At 39.7% G+C, this 21,994-nt stretch overlaps 3 protein-coding genes across 5 annotated transcripts in view; 2 read left to right on the top strand and 1 right to left on the bottom strand.

The window, feature by feature from the left end:
- Positions 1-8,238, top strand: part of slc12a1 (solute carrier family 12 member 1) — an 11,766-nt gene extending 3,528 nt beyond the window's left edge. Inside the window, exons 8-26 of the mRNA XM_026163588.2 lie at positions 1-80; positions 274-358; positions 574-737; positions 827-934; positions 1,057-1,180; positions 1,528-1,629; positions 1,893-2,048; positions 2,134-2,233; positions 2,391-2,502; positions 2,784-2,924; positions 3,498-3,604; positions 4,445-4,527; positions 4,897-5,022; positions 6,115-6,243; positions 6,426-6,537; positions 6,729-6,815; positions 6,976-7,111; positions 7,242-7,309; positions 7,405-8,238. The exon at positions 1-80 is cut by the window's left edge and continues 48 nt beyond it. Coding sequence (XP_026019373.1) covers positions 1-80; positions 274-358; positions 574-737; positions 827-934; positions 1,057-1,180; positions 1,528-1,629; positions 1,893-2,048; positions 2,134-2,233; positions 2,391-2,502; positions 2,784-2,924; positions 3,498-3,604; positions 4,445-4,527; positions 4,897-5,022; positions 6,115-6,243; positions 6,426-6,537; positions 6,729-6,815; positions 6,976-7,111; positions 7,242-7,309; positions 7,405-7,540 — 2,156 coding nt within the window. The 3' untranslated portion in view covers positions 7,541-8,238. The remainder of the gene's footprint in view (positions 81-273; positions 359-573; positions 738-826; positions 935-1,056; positions 1,181-1,527; positions 1,630-1,892; positions 2,049-2,133; positions 2,234-2,390; positions 2,503-2,783; positions 2,925-3,497; positions 3,605-4,444; positions 4,528-4,896; positions 5,023-6,114; positions 6,244-6,425; positions 6,538-6,728; positions 6,816-6,975; positions 7,112-7,241; positions 7,310-7,404) is intronic.
- A 3,307-nt stretch (positions 8,239-11,545) lies between these two features.
- dut (deoxyuridine triphosphatase) lies at positions 11,546-14,258 on the top strand. Of its 2 annotated transcripts, XM_026163586.2 has the most exons (7): positions 11,546-11,852; positions 12,347-12,503; positions 12,667-12,758; positions 12,926-12,970; positions 13,071-13,145; positions 13,621-13,691; positions 14,127-14,258. In XM_026163586.2, the coding sequence occupies exons 1-7, from the start codon at positions 11,744-11,746 to the stop codon at positions 14,181-14,183; spliced, it is 606 nt and encodes a 201-aa protein (XP_026019371.1). In that variant the 5' UTR covers positions 11,546-11,743; the 3' UTR covers positions 14,184-14,258. The 2 variants fall into 2 exon arrangements, with proteins under 2 accessions (XP_026019371.1, XP_026019372.1); XM_026163587.2 differs by lacking the exon at positions 11,546-11,852 and having other exon boundaries at positions 11,906-12,503.
- Positions 14,259-14,529: 271 nt separating this feature from the next.
- fbn1 (fibrillin 1) overlaps positions 14,530-21,994 on the bottom strand; it is a 64,196-nt gene continuing 56,731 nt past the window's right edge. For both annotated transcript variants that reach the window (XM_026163582.2, XM_026163585.2), the window contains 8 exons: positions 20,593-20,718; positions 20,253-20,375; positions 19,647-19,763; positions 17,726-17,854; positions 17,510-17,629; positions 16,820-17,051; positions 16,571-16,742; positions 14,530-16,146 (listed from right to left, as the gene is read on the bottom strand). In XM_026163582.2, coding sequence (XP_026019367.1) covers positions 15,760-16,146; positions 16,571-16,742; positions 16,820-17,051; positions 17,510-17,629; positions 17,726-17,854; positions 19,647-19,763; positions 20,253-20,375; positions 20,593-20,718 — 1,406 coding nt within the window. In that variant the 3' untranslated portion in view covers positions 14,530-15,759. The remainder of the gene's footprint in view (positions 16,147-16,570; positions 16,743-16,819; positions 17,052-17,509; positions 17,630-17,725; positions 17,855-19,646; positions 19,764-20,252; positions 20,376-20,592; positions 20,719-21,994) is intronic.

Raw genomic sequence — 21,994 nt, 5'->3', positions numbered from 1 at the left:
CATTTTTTTCAGTATTTGCCATCTTTTTCCCCGCGGCAACTGGGATCCTGGCTGGAGCTAACATCTCTGGAGACTTGCGGGTAACTTTTTCATACAGAGAAGAGTAATACATGGGGGTCATTAACTGCTACGTAACATAGGCTTGAATAAAGAGTTTTTATTTTTTTAATTCAAACTTATTTGTTTTACATAAATACATTTCTTTAAAGTCATTGTATTTAACTGTCAAGCACAGATCTGCATAATTTAACACAAATCTTTATTATTTCACAGGATGCCCAAGCTGCACTACCCAAAGGTACCTTGTTAGCCATCCTGATCACTGGTCTCACCTATCTGGCTATGGCTCTTTGTGTCGGTAAGTGACATGTTTGATTAAATGCAGCTCCAGTGAAATAAAATCTTCACTGGAATGAGTAAAACTGTGTATAGCATTACCTTGGGCAGATACAGTTTTACCAGGATCATACAATCAGTATCACTTATGTTCCTGAATATAAATGTGTCCTGAAAGCACAAATTTTATCTAAAAAATGCTAATTAATCCATCTGCTCTTTTCTTCGACTGGTCAGCTGCTACTGTTGTCCGTGATGCCACAGGCAACTCATCCAGCATCATAAATCACACAACACCAGTAATTTGCAACGGTTCAACAGCGGTTGCTTGTGAACTCGGCTACGATTTTTCTTCCTGTGAAGTAGAGAAATGCAAGTTTGGCTTGATGAATAACTTCCAGGTACACAACTTTCTAAATAAAGAAACTTTTAAGAAGAATTCAATTTCGTCATCTGTAATGCTCTCATCTTCTCATCACCTCTGATTCAGGTCATGACCTTGGTGTCTGGGTTTGGTCCTCTCATTATTGCTGGAACATTTTCAGCCACCCTGTCATCAGCCCTGGCTTCCCTTGTCAGTGCGCCTAAAGTCTTCCAGGTCAGTAGATCGCCACTGTTTTTTTAAATGTACTACAATAAAATGCAAAGTCATAGAGAAGCAAACCTGTTGCTCTTAACCTCTGAAAATATTTTCCTTCACATCATTTCTTTTCTCCTCAGGCACTGTGTAAAGACAACATCTACAGGGCCCTGCACTTCTTTGCCAAAGGACACGGCAAAAACAACGAGCCAATCCGTGGTTATGTCCTCACATTCATCATTTCTGTTGCTTTCATTCTCATCGGTGAGCTCGCTGCTGCTGTACCATACCACCCAAACAACCTTAAACCAACATTTCATGCTTTGTCTCAAACCACATAGCTAACAAAGTCTTCCAGTTTGAATGAATCAGAAAACACGTTCACACATCAACAGATCACTGACATAAACTAAACAAGCCAAACAACGAAAGGAAGATTTCATCTGACAAGTGGCGTCCATGCAAAGTGATACAGTTAAAACTCCTTCTTAGCAATCTGCTTATTGTGTATATTCACAAACCTGTTTCAGATACATATTGGTTCATGTTTAAGTTTGATATTCCCGCTCTGTGAAAGAATTTAAAGTGACAGAGATTTTCTGTCTGTGCAGGTGACCTCAACACAATCGCTCCTATCATCTCAAACTTCTTCCTCGCATCTTATGCCCTCATCAATTTCTCCTGCTTCCATGCATCTTATGCCAAATCTCCAGGTGGGTGTCTAAAAAGTAGCTTATAAAGGAAAAATTATGTTAGTAAAATCAGGTAGTTCTGCTTGTCCCTATCCTCATTTACCATTTTTTGTTGCTGTTAGTGTTTTAATCCATTACTTTGTATAAGTGACTTCAAATATTTAGGAAATAAAGCACTACCTGACAAACCGAGCTGTTTCAGCAGTGGATTATGTTTAATGGAGTTTGTTATATATAGTCTGTTTTCCATCACTTTTCTCACATTGCTCTTTGTTTTAATGCAGGTTGGAGACCGGCATATAAATACTATAACATGTGGCTGTCCCTGATGGGAGCATTGCTCTGTTGCGTTGTTATGTTTGTTATCAACTGGTGGGCTGCTCTGCTCACATATGGCATTGAATTCCTCCTCTACATATATGTCACAGTGAAGAAGCCCGGTGAGCTTATTTGATTGCTTGGAAGGATTTTTGCTGTGCAACAGGAGAAGTAGAGCTAACCTGTCCGGACTGATTTTATCTTCAGATGTGAACTGGGGTTCGTCCACGCAAGCGGTGACGTTTGTGAGTGCAGTCAGCAATGCTCTATCTCTGTCAGGCGTGGAGGATCACGTCAAGAACTTCAGGTAAAATCCTGCACTCAATTCCTGCAAGCACATATGAGAAACATTATTATCATAATAGTTTCAAAGATAATTTACGTTAGGTAAAACTTTTCAATCAAGGGGATTTTCAGAAACCTAAAAAAAAAAAGGAGATAATGTTCTTATTTCCCGTCTTCAGGCCTCAGATCTTAGTTCTGACGGGTTCGACACGAAGCAGGCCGGCTCTCCTTGATCTGGCTCACTCCTTCTCTAAGAACTATGGACTATGCATCACCTGCGAAGTGTTTGTGGTATGTAATATTGCAATCTCAGACAGTCTTAAAATCTTGATTTAAAAAATCAACCTCACATTTATATTAAGATTTGCAAAATCAAGCAAATGTAATTCATCAGAGTGCAGACTTAGCATGCAGTGGATGTTCAAAAGAATGTGAAGTAGGAATGAGGGAAATGCCAACTGTCTGACACTAAAGTTTAGGGTCAGGTGCACTTTCTGAATATAAAAAAAGATGGACCGCTTTTCCCTTTCACAAAAACGCTTACATTCAGCCGTATGGTGTGATCTCCTCAGGGCCCCAGATCAGAGACCGTTGACGAGATGAACAATGCAATGGAGAAGAACCAGTTGTTGCTTAAGAAGAAAAAACGTAAGGCATTTTACGCTGCCGTGGCCTGTGACAACTTCAGAGAAGGGGCTGAGAGTCTGCTGCAGGTCAGTATGGTCATAATTTATGTAAGAGGTAAATAAAAAAATCTAGTTAACCCACAATAATCCAGCGTATTAATGTGTAACGTGAGTTTTGATGAGAATATGATAGCAGATTCACAGAAGCAGGTTTTATTGACCCATGTCTTCCAAACAACACCCTACATCTGTTGATCTAGAGCTGTCTTAAAAATCTGGCCAGGACATATGTGCAGTAGAAAAGTTCGGAGCGGAAAAACAGTGGTATGGCTCAGACTATTGCACCGTCGAGATAAGGCCTCTTATGATTGTCCGGATAGCTTACTTCAAACAACACGGCAGATTAAAAGCTATAACTGATTAACACTGCATTTGGATGAGCTCCGGCAAAGATAAAGTGAGGTCTGCTGAGTGATCTGACAGTAAAACAGCCTTACAGTCTATTTCGCTTGGAAACTTTTAAGCTTTCTAGAAATCATTCCCCCCTCCCTCTCTTAATCAAGGTTTTACACTCGGTTTTATAACCCCAGGGTAACATGGTGTCTGTATTGCTTCACTTAACAGCTCATTGTGATTTGGGATTTTATATCTTCCTCATAGGCTTCTGGTCTTGGCCGTATGAAGCCTAACACATTAATGATAGGCTTCAAGAAAAACTGGAGGACTGCCGGGGCAGAAGCAGTTCAGAGTTACGTGGGAATACTTCAGTAAGTGCTGAATAAACACACACACATACATTTTTATAACAATAACACACTCAGTAATGAGAAGCACATTGAGAGTTATCATTTCATTTATTTTGTTTTCTCTGTGCTTTTTAAATGTACTTTATGAAGTTTGCAGTGCAGTAAAAAACCAGTGCAAAGTGTAGGCTTCTTTTATTTGATCATTTGAAATCTATTTTAATATGTCATTATAATACATGTGTAGCATTTATTTCACAGTAAATTCCATTTAAATCTTTAGGAACATACAAATAAACATTGTGGATGTATTCACATTGTTATGTACTTAAACATTTATAACCTGCTCCTATAATGTACATTACAAAGCCATAATAATGTGATATTTCAAATGCCCATATATCCTTCCCCATATGCTTACACATTGTTAATGCAAATGGCAATTAGAAACTTAGCATTTAATAACTCTATATAGCATTATTCTCACTTTGACCTTCAGATCAATCTAATGACCTTAAAGGGGAGGTCATAGGTCAAATGTGACATATTTTAAATTATGCATTTCACACACACCAACTGTACACAACAAATGTAAGTGTCATAGTTTCTGGGTTATAAGGGTTTTTGTCAATTTTCAGCGAATTAATCATGAAGTTGACCTTGAAGTTCTTAGTGGATGTAAGCCAGAATTTTTATTTTTTCATAAGAATTCATTCAAAAGTTTTTGAGCTATTGTATTTGTATATGACACACATGTACACCACAGACTACCAAAAGCACAACCTCCGTAATTAAGCATAAAGGTAATTAAGCATAAACAGGAGATCTGTGTTTGAACTAGCATCCTTATTCTCTTGTTGACAGCGATGCATTTGACTTTGAATACGGGACCGCAATGCTGAGGGTGAACCAGGGACTGGATGTGTCTCACATTGTCGAGGCAGAAGGTCTGTATGATATTGTCGTTAGGCTTTAAATTATTTAACCCGCAAGAGCTCCAGCATCAACATACCCATGGTAGAGAAAACAAACCACCAAGAAATTAAGAAAAACTGTTGTAAGAAACTGCTGTACATCTGTCACAACAACTCACAATAACCCTTTATAATAATAAAAACACTGATAAACCGAGATACTTTGTTCTGTAGATTAGAAGCTTTTAATAAAGGTTTACAACGGTCAGGTAGTTCACAGATAAGATATTTTAAAAAATGCCATTTATAGCTGTGTCTCTGCAGATTTGTTTTCCAATAAGAAAAGGGATCCTACCTTGTGTAACACATATTCACAGTCATGTTTCCCATTCTGTTTTTCAGAGGAGATGCTAAGGGCAGCAAAGGAGCAAGAGGCTCTGGAGAATGAGATGATGCCAAATGGAGGGAAGGGAAAAGGACTATTCAGGAAATCCAGGAAGTCATCTCAGCAAGTGCTCACGACCAGAGGTACCCATCTTACGACTGTCTCTAACTCCTATTTAACCCTCTCAAGGCAGACGTTGCCGATTTGCAACAGTTAAAAACTAACAACCTGATTACCCCACATACATATCTTATGAGTTTTTTTTACTCAGAAGTACCACTGCCGGACTTGGTTGTGCATTAGCAACAAAAAAACTTAATTTGAGCCTGAGATGGTTAACCCTTTCATGCACGAATTATGACAGCCTCACATTTACATTCATCTTTAGGTATGAAAAATAAAAATACTTAATGAAAAAATCCAGATTGAGATTGTCATAATTCATGCATAACAGGGTTAAATAACAATAATTACAATGAAACACGTCATATATCTCCAGTAACGTTAAATGACCAGTGGGTGGCGGGGGATGGAGTGACACATTAGTGTCTAATGTAGTGGTTTATGTGCAAGTAAACCATCAACACTGACACAAATACAAGAAAACAGCCTTTGAATAGCTGTCTACTGTAACGACCACTATGCCTGAAAGGGTTAAAGAAAAAGTTGCATCAAAAGATGAATGTGATCTCTTAATATGTGGAAGCACGTTTCTCTTTTTCAGTCTCCTCCACACACAGACTCAAATAGCGTACATTTAATAAATGAAACCAATGACTCTCTTTTTTCTTTTTTCTTTTTTTTGGGGGAGGGGGTGCTCACATTGAGACATAATTGAATCCGCCATTCCCACTAAAGAGGCCCCTGAGGCTGTAATCCAATAATACACTCCTTTTCGTCCACTTTGAAGAGCATCTTTTAAGAATGTTCCTTTAACCCAGACAGCAGAGGGTGCTTGCAGCCTGTAGCTCAATCTTTCTCTGTTTCACACGCACACGCCAACACACACTCATCCCTGAGCTGCATCTTGGCAAGACAGCGAGACAAGGCAGTCATTAGTATACAAAATGCACCCTACTCATTGGAGCATTAAACTTGAGAGACGGCCATTTCTGGTGATGTAGAGTCATCTCTTAATGTTGGTTTGTGATAGTTTTCATATCCGACTTTACAGTGAATTATATTCCCTCCTGCTGTTGCTCTCATATCTTTCTCCCTTTCTTTCTCTCTCCCAGTGTCGGTGTGTGGCTCTCCACCGCCACAGGTTGCCAAAATGAATGAGAAGCTGGTGGAAGCCAGTCTTCAGTTCAAGAAGAAACAGCCCAAAGGCACCATTGATGTGTGGTGGCTGTTTGATGACGGAGGTAATTCTTGGATCATTTTTATGAACACTGCCTGAAGTTCGTAACAGATCCAAATCCATAACATTCTCCTCGATATCACTGGAGACAAAAATATATGAAACAAGCCAAATCTTTAAAAAATAGTAGTCTCTGAAAGACGCAACACGGACCAATAAATAAAAAATGTGCTTCTCTTCTGTCAGGTCTTACACTGCTCCTCCCCTACATCCTCACTACCAGGAAGAAGTGGAAAGACTGCAAAATGAGGATCTTCATGGCAGGACAGCCTGGACGCAGTGATCTGGATAAGGAGGAGTGAGTAAACTAATTAATATTTCAATATCAATTACAGTTTAATATGTGGAAGTTAGACTGGATACATTAATTGGCAAGATATGAAAATTCATGTGCTGCTAACGTTACTGGAATGCTATTTAGCATTAACACCAAAATGAGGAAGTACATGTATAGGACAGCTAATCAGTGCGGGGTGATTTGACTTGCAGGATGAAGGGCTTGCTGAAGAAGTTTAGAATCAACTGCAGTGACATTAATGTCTTTGATGACCTACATATCAAGCCCAGGTCTGAAAGGTAACTGCCATTTCTTTTCACATGCACAAGTAACAGCGAACCAGATGCTGAAGTAGTAATAGTAAAATTGAATCACATTGTAATATCAGCATGCTACAAGTTTAGGGGAGAAAAAGAACATTTATAGAGAAAGCTCATGTTCTTATTTGCATTTCTCCAGCTTGAAGGAGTTACAGGAGATGATTGAGCCTTTCCGTCTGCATGAAGGGTCCAAAGACGCTGATCAGATTAGAGCCTTGCAGAAAGAGCAGCCCTGGAAGGTCACCGACAAAGAGCTAAGCGAGTTTGAGGAGAAGGTAAAAAGCACTGACACTAAGTAATAACCTTACACAGGCTACAGTGAAGATATCATGTATTATCTTCATATCAATATAAACAAAATAAAAAATTTATTGTTAAAAAAAAATAACTGTCGCTTGGTTACAGACACACCTCCAGGTACGACTGAATGAGCTCCTCAAGGAACACTCCAGATCAGCCAATTTAATCATTGTGTAAGTATATATTGTCTGAATAACACTACCAAGCTTAATCCAGTGTTGAAAGAACAATGTCTAACATATTTGTTTACACTGTTGACCCCCTGTAGGAGCATGCCCATAGCTCGTAAAGAAACGATCTCTGATTTCCTCTACATGGCCTGGCTGGACATCCTGACAAAGGACCTTCCACCCACCCTGCTCATTAGAGGCAACCACAAGAGCGTGCTAACTTTCTACTCTTGAGCACTTTCCATGCCAACAATCCGAGTGTGATATAGCTAGAAAGGAAAAGGAATGGTGTTGCCATAATGACAAGCCATGTTTAAATAAAATGTACAAGAATATTTAGTCTTCCAGGCCAGCAGAAAAGTGTAACACAATCAAGCATTTGTGGATAACTCCAGCATATAAGCATATATATAGAGAGGTATATATAGATATATATATATGCCCGCTAAGAAAGGACACACACACAAGTCTGTATTTCCGAAATTGAATTTGCAAATGTGAAATGTGTCCAAATATGAATGTAGCTGCTTAGAAAAACACATAGTCAAATCAATTCAAATCAGTTCATAAACAAAGGCAGAGACACAACCACGGCTGTGCAATGGTCAGACTGTAAAATAATTGTATATAGTAGATGTGTGTATTCTAGAAATGATCAACATCTTGTTATTGGCAACTTTATTATCAGTTCTTTTTTAAACACTTGTTATATTCACTGTGTAAAATACACTGCTGCCATTATACAGATGTTTACCTTTCACGTGACATTTTTTCAATATTTTTCATGTTACTTTCATAGTACACTTTTTAAGGGCAATGGAATAAGGTAGAACATTATAAATCAGATTATTCTGTAAATTTTACCCTTCCTATTTTAGTCTATCTATTTAAGCACATAATGTTAATCAGCTGAAATAAAGATTAAAAACATTTGTGATGTCTCCTTATGTGAATATATTATATTTATTTATAGTGTCAGATGTTCTTTGTCCAGAGAAATGTGTCAGTGGAGGGGGAAATGGGGTATATACTGCAGTACATAAATTAGATGTCTATTATTTTAAATGTATAGTATCTTACTTGGTACCTTACAGACATCATTTGGGTATTTTCTCATTTTATGATGATTATTCTATACAGTTTGGCACACTGGGAATAAAAAGTATGCACACTTTGAAAGTAGTCAGCAGAACCTAAGGTTTAACAATAATGATGTTTACCCTTCATCAGACATATTTATTCATTGCAAACCATAAAAGATCTTTTGAGTTAAAAGTAAAGCTGCACATGCCACCTACATATCAGCCAAATCAAGATCAGCCTTCCCTATCAGCAAATAAGACGACCTTTACCATTGGCAGTAGCCATAATCTGCTGTGTCACATCAACAATACAGAGTTCAAACATAATTTAGCGCACTTTAAAACTATTATTTTAATTGCTGTAGTTAAAATTTTGCAGTTTAAAGAAACAAGAAAAAAAACACACCTATACAGGCATAACTGGTCAGTATTGGGCCACAACTCCCTGATTATATTATGTGTCTATGAATATATTACACTGAATGTGAATCCCCTTTTAACCACTTTTAACCCACAGAAAGAGCTAAAATTTGTGATCCAACACAAACTTTTCAACTGATGGTGATATTCACCATCAGTTGAATTGTACCATATCACCCTATTAGAGCACTTCGCTCTCGCTCTGCAGGCCTACTTGTTGTTCCTAGAGTATTTAAAAGTAGAATGGGAGGGAGAGCCTTCAGTTTTCAGGCCCCTCTTCTGTGGAACCAGCTTCCAGTTTGGATTCGGGAGACAGACACTATCTCTACTTTTAAGATTAGGCTTAAAACTTTCCTTTTTGCTGAAGCATATAGTTAGGGCTGGACCAGGTGACCCTGAATCCTCCCTTAGTTATGCTGCAATAGACGTAGGCTGCCGGGGGATTCCCATGATGCATTGAGTTTTTCCTTTCCAGTCACCTTTCTCACTCACTATGTGTTAATCGACCTCTCTGCATTGAATCATATCTGTTATTAACCTCTGTCTCTCTTCCACAGCATGTCTTTTATCCTGTCTTCCTTCTCTCACCCCAACCGGTCGCAGCAGATGGCCGCCCCTCCCTGAGCCTGGTTCTGCCGGAGGTTTCTTCCTGTTAAAAGGGAGTTTTTCCTTCCCACTGTCGCCAAAGTGCTTGCTCATAGGGGGTCATATGATTGTTGGGTTTTTCTCTGTATCTATGAAGCGCCTTGAGGCGACTTATGTTGTGATTTGGCGCTATATAAATAAAATTGAATTGAATTCAAAGGAGAAAATCTTAAACTTCAACTCTGTTCTCAGATAAAGGGATATAGATACTCTGAGTATGATCTTTGAACATCGGCTGTTTTTTCAGTCATTTTCAGGCCAGTCCTTGTACCTGACCATGTTTTTGTTTGTTTGTTTAAGTTGTTTAACAGTGATCTAGGAATCATTCAAGCATAAAAAAAGACTGTAACAGACAACTTAATTCCTAAAAAGCTGATCCAGAATATGAGAGATGCATCTGGCCTTTCAGTTGTGACCAGGGAGACTAGATGGAGGTATGCCAAATGACACAAGATCAAATCAGTAGTACCAGGTCTTATGGACTGAGGAAACAAATTTGACACTTTTGGTTCAAATCATCACTGTATACAGAGAAGGCAAGGAGTCCAACAATGAGTGTCTATAGCCATTCGTAGGCTGTGGTTTAAGACTGCATTTCAGCCTGTGATATATGGGATCCTGTCAAAATCAATACACTCAAGAACCAAGAAAAATCAGATTTTGAGCTACTATCTGGAAAGCATCTGATTGCCAATAGCTTAATTTTTAAATAGATCCCAAACACATGGCCAATCCAGTAAAAGCATACCTAGATAGAAAAACAGCACCACTAGTCATGGATTGGCCTCACCAGATCCTGGACCTTAACTTTACTTAAGTAGCACGGAATCATCTTGCCAGAGAACAGAGCGAAGCTGTTTCCAAAAAACAGCTTCAAAATGCCTGAAGAATTCAGGCTGTGTTGACGAATTAAGGTGATCATACCATATCATTTAAAATCTGTCAGACAATGCTCAGGATTTTTTACGAGTCTGTTGTGGTCAGTACCATCCTCTATGCTATTGTGGTCAATACCACCCTGCTATTGTGGTCAGTCGCAGATGCCAATCGACTCAATAAAACTGATCCGAAACGCCAGTAGTGTTGTGAGGATGGAGCTGGACTCCCTTAAGGTGGTGTCAGAGAGGCGGGTGTTGTCCAAGATAAGGACAATGGTGGATAATACCTCCCACCTTCGCCATGACATGCTGGCCAGTCACAGGAGAATATTCAGTGAAAGACTGAAATTACCCAAATGCACCAAAGAATGATGCAAGAAATCAATCCTGTACGGTGGCCCCTAGAGACAAAGCATGTACAAACTCTCTAGGGGCCACAGTAATCCTGCCCATCTAATGCACACTACACAGTGCAATAGTTAGACTCTTTTGCACATGCTCTTTTTACATTATTAAATTTAGTTCAGTTTGTTACTGTTATTGTCTTACAGCAAATGTAACGACATTATTTCCTTGGCGATTAATAAAATATTTTGATTCTGATTTAAATCGTGATACCAGCACGTTCAGATGCTATGACGGCATGTAGGGGTCATGCTGTGGCATATGGAGTAGGAGATGTCCTGCTCTTTGGAGATGACTGCACAGCATTTTGGGTATGATGCAGCAGCGTTTGGGGATAATGCCAAATCTCGGTGCTGATGCCACGATTTGAACTAGCCCAGCTGCTGTGACAGCAAATTAAATTTATATTTAAAAACATAGGCAAGGCAAGGCAAGTTTATTTGTATAGCACAATTCAACAACAAGGTGATTCAAAGTGCTTTACAGAGACATTAGAAACAAGAACAAATAAAAAGCATGATTTAAAATTGATTAAAACAAGCAAATAAACTAACTAACTAATTAACAAACAAACAAACAAACAACAGTATATAAAATCAAAACAGATAAAATCAGAACAGTAGATAAAATCAGTAGTTAAATGTAAGTTTTGAAATTTAAGCTTAAAGTGTGGATTTGGTGCTTTATTCAAATGCAGCTGAGAACAGGTGAGTCTTCAACCTGGATTTAAATAAACTGAGTGTTTCAGCTGATCTGAGGCTTTCTGGGAGTTTGTTCCAGATATAAGGAGCATAAAAGCTGAAAAACATACCCTATCAACCAGAACTGGGTTGCGAGTCGATACGACGAAGAGTATATAAATCGTGTTTCGTTTCTTGGTTCTAGCCTATCAAATCGTTTGCGTAATTTATACGCTGCTGAAGCTTAGAGCTGCTCCGAGACACGGGGGGGGGGGGAGTGCGGCGTTCGTGAACCTGAGAAACCTGCAAAACGAAATTATTAACAGTATGGCCCGAATACTGCTGAAGGACTTTCAACTATGCTCGCGGGTTTTTAACGCTGCTCCGCGTTTCTTGGGGAAAGAACTGCACTTTCAAATGACAACTAAAAATAAAGGCAAGCAAGAAATTACGAGCGATAACACCACCATGACCGACACGCCAGGAAGTGCTTAGTGGCATTAGCTTTGCTAGCCTGCCTAGCGTTTTGTAACTGTCTGCTTTGGTTTGGTCATGTTCTTTTCTTTCTTGTTTGTCGTGTTCGAACCACGTAAGCGAAACAGTCATTCTGCTTTGTTCGGATATATAATGTATAAGGCTTATGTCAACGATTTCCTTTTTGTTTTTGTAGGCTGATATATTTTTCCACCGGAAGTTCGAAATATTTATATTAGTAACTCTCGCGAGAAAACTCACGTTAACTACTTTGACTGAACGCGGGAATCTCATACAAATAATCTCGCAGACCCGGGAACACACTGAAGCAGATTGTTGGTGGAAGTTTGTAGTGTCGTCCTTTAATTATCAATTACTTAGTTTTTAGTAGGTTTTAATTTTTTATTGTACTGTAGGTTTTTAATTGTGCATACTTTGCCAACATGCCCGTCCTAGAAGTCACAGATGCTTCTGCAGTTTCTCCATCAAAGAGAACAAAGACAGAAACAAACCCTGCAGAGGAAAGACCTGTCCTCAAATTTGCAAAACTTTCTGAACATGCTACGACCCCGACCAGAGGCTCAGCTAAAGCAGCAGGTTATGACCTCTACAGGTTAGTAACTCTTTAAACTGAAATTGTTAGGTTAGGTTCACTAGATGCCTAATTTGTGACTGTTGATGTGTGTGCATGTATATTTAAGTCTGATTGTACCTTTAACTTAAAGTATTATTTTAAAAATGCAGATACACTTACCTTTACTGTCTTTACTTAACAGTGCGTATAATTACTCCATTCCTCCTATGGATAAGGCCATTGTAAAGACAGACATTCAGATAGCAGTTCCACATGGCTACTATGGGAGAGTTGGTGAGTGTCTCTCTGCTATTCAATTTTTATTTGTTTTTGGGGTTTTTTAATTTTATTTTATTTGAGTTATCTGTTGTGTGAACTCGTGTTAGTCTTTCCTGTTTGTGCACCAGTTGTAAAACACCAGGTCGCCTGTAACTGTCTTTTTGTGGTTTTTCCCTCCCCAGCACCAAGATCTGGACTGGCAGCAAAACACTTCATTGATGTTGGTGGTGAGCTAGCTAGCTATCTGACCTAATCATTGCAAGTTAACCCCAGTAGTGTACAGACATGACATTTTAATTTGTGTTATGTGTCGCATGTTCTCCTCAGCTGGAGTTGTAGATGAGGACTACAGAGGAAATGTTGGTGTTGTGCTGTTCAACTTTGGCAAAGAGACGTTTGAAGGTGAGTTATGGTGACAATAATGTATATTGTCAGTCTTTCATAACCACAGTAACCAATGAAAGTAATCAGATTAGGGGATGATATCCATGCGCTCCGCTTAAGATAGATGCAGTATGGTACGAAAGTAGACTTGGATACTTTAAAAGAATGATGCAATTATCAGCTATTATTTATCAGTAAAATTTGTGATTTAAAAAAAAAAGAATTGGTATTTGTGTGAAAGACTATTTAAGCTATTGGCTTCACTTTGAAGACCAAAAAAAGGTCTAAAAGTGATCTGAGAATGATAAATTGAGCTTCACATATATTGCTTATATTTCATTTAAGACAAAAAATAAATAATATTTTACTGTTGACACTTTTCAGCCTATTGGAGCTTAATAATGAAAGTATACACATAAACGCTTGATATGAATACTTTTATCGATCAGTCAGATTTAAAGGTTATCTCATCTGCTTCCTTTTAACCTTACAGTGAAAAAGGGCGACAGAGTTGCTCAGCTGGTGTGTGAGAAGATCTGCTACCCAGATCTGGTGGAGCAAGAGGTAAATTCAAAGTTGAGTTTATTGGGTAGATCTAATTAAAACCGGTGCAACATAGATGGTCATGAAAAGATGCGAAGCTTCAGCTGTGTGGCTATTAGAAGCTGCCATTTTTGGTTGCTCTTGAATTATTATAGGCTATTCTACTTAAAGATGTCTAGGCTTATGTCTGTGAAACAAAATGAACGTGAACAGCACTACAAGTGACACAGAAATTGTCATAAAGCTGAATCTCATCCTCTGAGTTTCAGAACCAGAAAATTAGTCTTCTTTAAGGTTGCTTAAAGAAGTCGCTTTGTGTTCAGAGTAGGAAAAAGAAAACTATGTAGAAATAATAAAGGTTTAATAATGCATTTGTTTTCTTGTGTATTTCTTCAGATTAGTTTTAGTCTTTAAATCCAAGTGTTTGCCTTTATTTATTTATCTTTTCTGTTTTAGACACTCGATGAAACAGACCGTGGCACTGGAGGTTTTGGATCAACTGGAACCAACTGAAACCCTCATGTGTTTTTAAAATATGTTAGTCTTAACTTTGATAAAATAAGAAATAAAGTTTTGTTTTATATTTGAGTCTAGAGTTTTGCTGGGACTTAAAACCATGCGTTCCTAGTAAAAGTTCACTAAAGTTATAAATTCTCAACAAAGCTATTCTTCCATATGGCCACATGGGGGCAGTCATACACAAGAATGTAATCTGCTCTAACTATTTCATCCGCCAGAGACTTGGTAACTTCCCTTTACTTAATACAGACGTGTGCAGAAAGAGGACATATAGGTGCCTGCTCAACTTGGTTACAATGGTAATACAATTCAGATAAAGGGGGGGAAACACAGCAGTGAGTACATGTACTCCAAAAATGTTTTTATTGTGAATTTACATCTAAACCCTCACTGATGTGTACATGGAACACAGACTGGTGTCAGGCTGGTCCATTGCAATGCAGCACTGATTTTGACTTGTGAGAGAATATGTGGCCATGAAGACCTCAGTGCATAATCATGAAGGCCCAGGTTTGGCATCATCAATGTGGTTTGTGTGTGCGTTTGTGTGTGTGTCTGTATGTATACACAGTTTACAAAGGAAGTAGTTGGTCATTATAAGCACCATTACAACCCCTTCCCCTCTATTCCAGGGGTATCCTCTAGTTTACAAAAGCTTCATAGATTAAAAGTGGCATTGATTATTACAGTATAAACACAATTTACATGTAGTATAGAGGAGAGCAGGCAGGCTATGAAGCTAGCTGTTACTGTTGCAAAGACACGAAACCTTCAGAAAGGCCAATGGGTTTGTGCCTTGTTCACTACTGAGTGCATTCAAAAGTCTATGTGGATGTGTTGCTAGCACCAGTAAATATGAATTATTCTAGTCAGTAGGAAAATGGAAAAGCATAGTTCAAAAATACGCGGTAGGAGTTGTTCAACCTCCGACATAGCTACATCTCAATAGTCCACAATGGGTTCCTCTCCTCTCCTAAGCCTTATTTGGGGAAACAAAGAAATGTGTGTATCCAGGTTTGATAGTCATTTACCTGAGGGGAGGAAATGAATTTATTTCAGACTATTGGGACTCGCCTCTTTCTTTTTATCCCCCCGCCACTTAAGCTGAGTTCTAAGAAAACAAACAAACTTGGCCCTTAGAGCTTTCTGCAGTCCACAAGCCCTTCAATGCGGCATCCGATTCCACATATCATTATACAAGATTAAACCATACAATTACAAACCCTATCCACACCCTCTAGTGCTTTAAACGCAGCTGGAGTGGTGTGTCGGGGTGATATGCTTTTTATTTCGACTGGAATCTTTCACACCTTCGGTGGATACTTTCCACAGAAATTGTACCTATGATATGCAGAATCATCTTTGGTGATCAAATGACACAGAACAGTCCATCCCCCCCACCCCCACCCCCGTCTTGTCTCTTTGGTGGCGAGCCCTTCGAGTGAGTAGACGTTAACCCTTAGCTGCTGAACCAGAGTCAGAAATGTTTGGCCTTTTTCAGGAGGGACTGTGAGCTTGACACTGGATTAGCAGCTGCTGGCAACATCCGCCTCTCTCAGTCTTGTGATGGTTAATGGAGCATGATCTGCACCCTCATCTTCAGTATGTCTCCCAGCTGTCCTGTGAGGTAGTCTTTATCATGTTGGTCCTCCAGCTCAGCCAGCTCCTTCTTCCTGTAGAGGGGCATACTGCTGATCTGAAGGTAGTATGCGCCTGGCACGAGGCCCTTCTTCTTGCTCAAGTGCAGGTAGCTGACACCCTCCCGCTGGTTGATTTTGAAGTAGCCTTCCTCATTCCCGTAGTCGATGCTGTAACGCACATGGTCGCTCAGTGTGCTTAAGGCCGGGGTAAACTCGAGGATGTGGTCGCGGTTACTCAGGTCACTGATGTTCAGGTGGAACTGGAGAGTGTCTTCGATGTCCACACTGGCCAGGCTGACCGCCTCTGTCTCAGTTAGCTGCAAAGAGAAAATGTGGTCTGGCTGAGTTTAGAGGCTAAAGATGTCCAATAGTAAAGTCGTGTGCAAACACAGCAGAGTGAATCTGTGAATCAGTGTTAATTAAAGTCTGACTAGACGCTGGAGACATTATGGAAAAAAAAAAAAGACTTGTAATCAGTTGGTAGATCTGTCATTTAATACTGATTTTCACAAAGTTGTTCCTTTTTTTACATGAAGGTTTTGGTCCCATTTCTGTTACAAGGCCTTTCCCTGCTATAGAGGGGAAAACTCTTTGTAAGAAATCAGGGACCTTCATTTATTTATTTTATTAAGACTTAAAGTAGTGAAATATAAACGTAGTGTCTCTTATAGAATCCATCAACTTTTCAAAACCTTCAATTTCTCTTAAAAAAATACAGGGGACAGTGGGCTTCATACATACCTGCATGTCTTCCAGAGGATTTTCCTGTGTTGAGTTAATGCTGCGACGTTTGCGTCCCTTCTTGGGATAGCCATTGATTTTACATTCGTAGCAGGCCTCGGGTGAGAGGGAATTATCCTCCATTTCACTTCCCTGTCCAGGACTTGTGAAGCCCAAACCTGTGACGCAGTGTCTGAAAGCAAAAGTAAAGCCATCAGTAACCTATAAACACAGAGGAAACGTTACCACCGCATTCGCTCGTTTACTTACCCTTGTCCTGCACGGAAGTACCCAGGTGGACATCCACATAAGTAGCCTCCATCCGTGTTTGAACAGCCAAACTTGCATGGGTTCTGGCTCGTGGAGCACTCGTTGATGTCCGTGCAGCCTCCGCCGGTCTGCTCGTAGTTAAAGCCGGTGGGGCAAAGGCAACGGAAACTCCCCAGGGTGTTGTGGCACGACGCTCCCCCGCAGATCTGGCTGTTCAGGCACTCGTTCTCATCTGGGTCACAGGAAGTTGACGGGAAGTAAACAAACATGGGGTCATTCCAGTTAAAAGAGACAAACAATACTGGGAAAGCCTGCAATGAATGTCGTAAATATGTGCAGACATTCAAACTAAAATTAGAGATTTAACTAACCACCACTTGTTTATTCGGCGGTGCACACATCAGGACACACACAGTACATATAATTGCTTTCTCGGTAACTTCGCTATTCCTACTTATTTTACATACCAAATGCATTTTTGATGTTACCCTACCTTTTATTTGATTTTTTACCTACTTCAATCGTTCATTAGCACTAACACAATAAATTGAGAAGATTTTCTAATAAAATAGACTCTATTGGAGAACTTCAAGGCTATATGGTTGATATTTTAGCAACCAATTCATGAGGATGTTCCAAAATGAAAGAATTGTTATATTTGCTGTCAAAGAGGACAGCGGTATAACTTACCAACACACTGATTCCACTGATAGTGCTGCAGGTAGCCTTGGGGACAGCTGCACCTGTATCCACCTACTAAGTTCTGACAGCCATGCTGGCATCTGTGATTGCCGTCACACTCATCCATATCTGTCAAACGCACACACACACACAACACAAAATTACTCAGAGTCTTTTCCTGTGATTAATCAGCTGATGCTGGGTTGGAACAAATTGTTTTTAGACCTTCGCAGGTTTGTCCGCTAGGATCTAATGAGAATCCCCGCTGGCAATCGCAATTGAAGCTGCCTGGCGTGTTCTGGCAGACGCCACTGGAGCCGCACAGATTGGGGTCTGTTGCGCATTCATTGTTGTCTGCATGGACAAAAAGGGAAGGTTCAGACAAGGGTAAAACTGGAAACATGGCATAAAGGCTCATTACCCTGATTTGGACTTGCTGAGTCAATAAAAATTCATTCACAGTTGGCACCGGCCTCTAAAAATAGGTCAGCTTACTGTAAACTCTTGGTACAAACTGTCTTGATGTCTGAAAGGGGTTCAAGAATAAAATCCCTAATCAGCTGAACGAAGATCAGATCAGAAGTGGCAAAAACAAATATTTAAATTTGAATTCCTGACCTTGGGAATAAAAGAAAAGCCAGCGCTCGTTAACAAGAGTTTTCCGGGGAAAAAATGTAGAAGTGGGTGTTTGAGAAACAGGTTTGATTGTTGTGATTGGAATCTGTGTAAATCTGAACACAACGTTGAAGTTCATGCTGGGAAACAGAGTAATCTCTAAATCTCAGCTTTTAAATGTGTTGTTATTTTTCACAGTTGGTTGAGATTTAGAAAGACTGCTAACACGTTTGCAGTTTAGCTTTCCATTTGAAGAAACAATCAGTGCGTGGGACATAATGCTAAAGCATAGCAGGATAGTCTACTTTGTCCCCAGGCAACCCAACTATGGGTTTCAAAGCTGATTTAAAGTGGACACGTTATGATTTTCCTTACTGGTGTCAGTGGATGTAAAGTATTACAGTTGTGGATTCATGCTAAACACGGGTAGAGATTCACATAATAAAATCTGTGCATGTACAAGCAAACCGCATGTTAGTAAATGCTCAAACTGTTTTATTTACTCTTGTTTCTGTAAGATGTCAAGGACATTGGATATTCTTAATTTGGTCGGTGATTATAGCAGACACACCCACCCACTGTTTATGAGGGGCAGCCAATTACAGGAAAGATGGCTTAAAGGGAAAGGATCAAAATGGCTTGATTGAAAGAGGGGTCATTTAAAACAAAGATTGTGTCGACATGTGAAATGACACAAGCTAGTCTAGCAGAGTTGAAGAACAAAAAAAATGATGGTGCTGGACATGCACAAAATAGATGTGCTGGGGAGAGAAGAAGAGTAGCATCTATAATATGTCTGGAAACGGCCACTACTTTCCCCACTGAACAGCTTGTTTGATGAGCATCCACCTTAGTGAATCACACATATGACTGAAATAAGGAAAAACAATTTAGGTCAACTTTGAAGCATATTTGGAATCTACAGCCAAATGACACTATCCTCCTATGACTCAGAGGTTCATTTTGTACCACTTTCTCTTAAATATTGGCAAACAGCGATCATAGTATGACTGGAACAACAGCTTTACGTCACAGTCATGTTTTTCCCAGCTCATTGCTCGTAGACTAACAGCACATCCACACCTGCTGTGTGCCATTTGGGTTACACTCTAAAAAAAGCCAAACCCGAGGATTCCCTGACACTGATTTGATGTGAGGTCTCGGGTGCCGTTTTATGGTCTGGAAAAAAGGCTTGGAGTTGTCATGGCGATCTACTGCAATGTTCCATAACAAGCATTGTTAAGCTGCCATGACTACAAACCAGACCGGCCTAATAAGATCAGTGTGATATCCGCCAGAGTCCATTAACATTTAATGGGTATATAAAGAAATAGACAAAACAGTGCTTCCCGTGTCTATTATGAGCTGGGCAGGATGACACTTTAAAAAATTCTTCTTTGAAAAGACCAACAGTCTGTGTGAAATCCTATTCAGACTACACAGGCAGTTTGATTAAAGACAATTCAGAATTTAAAGGGAAAAAATCACCGGATGTTGTATACGACTGTGTAGACTGTATATGTGTTTTTACCAATGCAGGCAGTGTGATGCTGGGTGAAGCCAGCAGGACATTTGCAGGTGAAGCCACCGATGGTGTTGACGCATAAGAACTGACAGTTGTGCTGTTTGGTCGAACACTCATCCAGATCTGTAAACAAGAACAACATAAAGAATGAATTTCCCAACTGAACCTATTTCATACTTCATAGTTAAGATACAGGGGTCGCAGTCATCTAAGACTACTACTTGCTCTACTGTATGTGGACTGCTCTTTTTCAAGCAAATTCCAGTCCTTCTACAGTCACTGACCTACAAATGAACTAGACACCGGAAACATAGAGGGGTACTGTAGAGGGGGAAGCTAAAACTATGGTAAATAAAGAACACTATGAGCACTATTTGTTTAGGCGTATAAACACGCCTGATAAACACAGATACAGAGAGATGCACTGTGTCAAAGGCAAAGGGCACACTTGCAGTGAGCATTTAAAATTGAGCATCTTAGGACAGCAAGCAGAACGCAGAATGTAGCAGCTCCAACCTGGAAACTAAATCAAGCATGAAAATCGCTGAACTCAAGTGATGTGACAACCATTGGGCTTAATTGCGGGCTTCTTTTGGTGCTTGTGCAAGTTACCTCTGCAGCTCTTTCCATCCTCCTGAAGGATGTATCCTCGGGGGCAGGAACAGAGGTACCCTCCCTCCGTGTTCTTACAGATAAAGTTACAAGGCTTTGGTGCCTGTATGCACTCATCCACATCTAGAGGGAGAGGCAGAATGATTCAAAATAAAGAAACAGATCCTGTAGCCAGAAATTCCATAAACAGAGATCATGAGAAAGACAGACCCGAGCTGCATTTTTCATAGGAGTGGTGTGGGAAGTCCACCCACATAGTTTGGGTTCTTTACTAGACAGCAGGAATGAGAACGAGAGGTTTCAATTCTGTGTAAACACTGGAGGTGAATTTAAGCCTTACCCACACACTGCGTGCCAGTGATGTCAGCAGTGTAGCCAGGTTTGCAGATGCAACTGTAGGAGCCCAGACTGTTGATACACTGACCATTCCTGCACAAGTTCCCCATCACACGGCACTCATCGATATCTGGACAGAAATGAGAAACGCCAGCTTACTTCAAGTTAGTTCAAGATTTGGTTTCTTTCAGATTTTGACAATAATTACATATCAAAAGACCGAATAGTTCCACAAAAGTTGGAGGAAATATCTGTTATGCGTTCTTTTATGCACCATCAATTAAAAAATGTATTTCGGGTATAAAATCACTGATCTTACAAATTTTGTTAACCAGAAAAAAAGTTAATGCTTTGCAAGTGATGTCAACACAGATAACAACAACCATCTTATATTATTTAACCTTCACTACTCATAATTGTCTGGTTTCTGGTTTACATACACGCAATGGCAGTTTTAGAAAAATTAATCACTGGCCCCATTTTTAGGGCCTCAACTCATCGTATTGTGTCCCGTATTGTGTTTTTTGCACTATTTTGCAGCGTTTGAGTTAGAGATGGACCAATCCGATATTACATATCGGTATCGGTCCGATACTGACGTAAATTACTGGATCGGATATTGGCGAGAAATAAAAATTGTAATCTGATCCATTAAATATAAAAAAAAAGCACCTCACAAAACTTGCGACATGGCGTAACTCGGCTCATAACCGTAGCACGTCGGAGCAGTGTGCTCACGTGATAGAGTGGCTGTGTGTATTTGTAGCCTCGCTACCAAACTAGCATTTCATCTCCAAGGAAGTGATCCCAGAGAGAAGTAAAGCAAGTGTGTAAGTTCATCTCTGAATGTTTGTAAAGCATTCCAGCGTTAAGCTTAACAACCGATATATGGAGCGACTGCCTCTTCTCTCTCCCTCCCTCTCCTGTTGCTACTTCAATCTTGAAACTGATCAATGATCAGCTGATCGGCTTTTCTGTCGCGAGTCCGTCTCTCTTGTTCGTTCATCGCCCACTTCGTGCCAGAAAGAGGAAACCAGCGGCTGAGCAACAGCAGCACGTTTAACCTTGATAAGCTGTTGTTAGAATTTATTTAATATTACTTTCTACACCAGGATCTTTTTCTACGTAGCTGACGCTGGTAACTGTGCAGGGGCGGATCTAGCAAAGTTTAACCAGGGGGGCCGATAGGGCATTAACAGGGAAAAGGGGGCACAAAGACATACTTTTTTTTCTTATTCTCATTTTAAATGTCTAGCTTTTAATAAATAATTATCTGAATCTTACACCCAAAGTTTTAATCTGAAGTAAAATGTATAGAAGTCCATTACTGTATATAGTAACTGTTAAGTCTAATATACCCTAGTAAGCTATACTACTTTTTCCTTTGGGAAGATACCATCTGTGCA

Source organism: Astatotilapia calliptera, chromosome 1 (genome assembly GCF_964374335.1).
Source record: "Astatotilapia calliptera chromosome 1, fAstCal68.1, whole genome shotgun sequence".
Classification (NCBI taxonomy): Eukaryota; Metazoa; Chordata; class Actinopteri; order Cichliformes; family Cichlidae; genus Astatotilapia; species Astatotilapia calliptera.
Note: the sequence above shows the minus strand (reverse complement) of the source record. Positions and strands in the feature narration are given on the sequence as shown.

What these genes read in the sequence shown, in the direction of transcription:
- dut (XM_026163586.2), top strand. Translation starts at nt 11,744, where the DNA reads ATGGCCCGAATACTGCTGAAGGACTTTCAACTATGCTCGCGGGTTTTT. An exon ending in AATGACAACTAAAAATAAAG is followed by an intron (nt 11,853 to 12,346) that starts GCAAGCAAGAAA and finishes TGCCCGTCCTAG; the next exon opens with AAGTCACAGATGCTTCTGCA. An exon ending in TGGCAAAGAGACGTTTGAAG is followed by an intron (nt 13,146 to 13,620) that starts GTGAGTTATGGT and finishes TTAACCTTACAG; the next exon opens with TGAAAAAGGGCGACAGAGTT.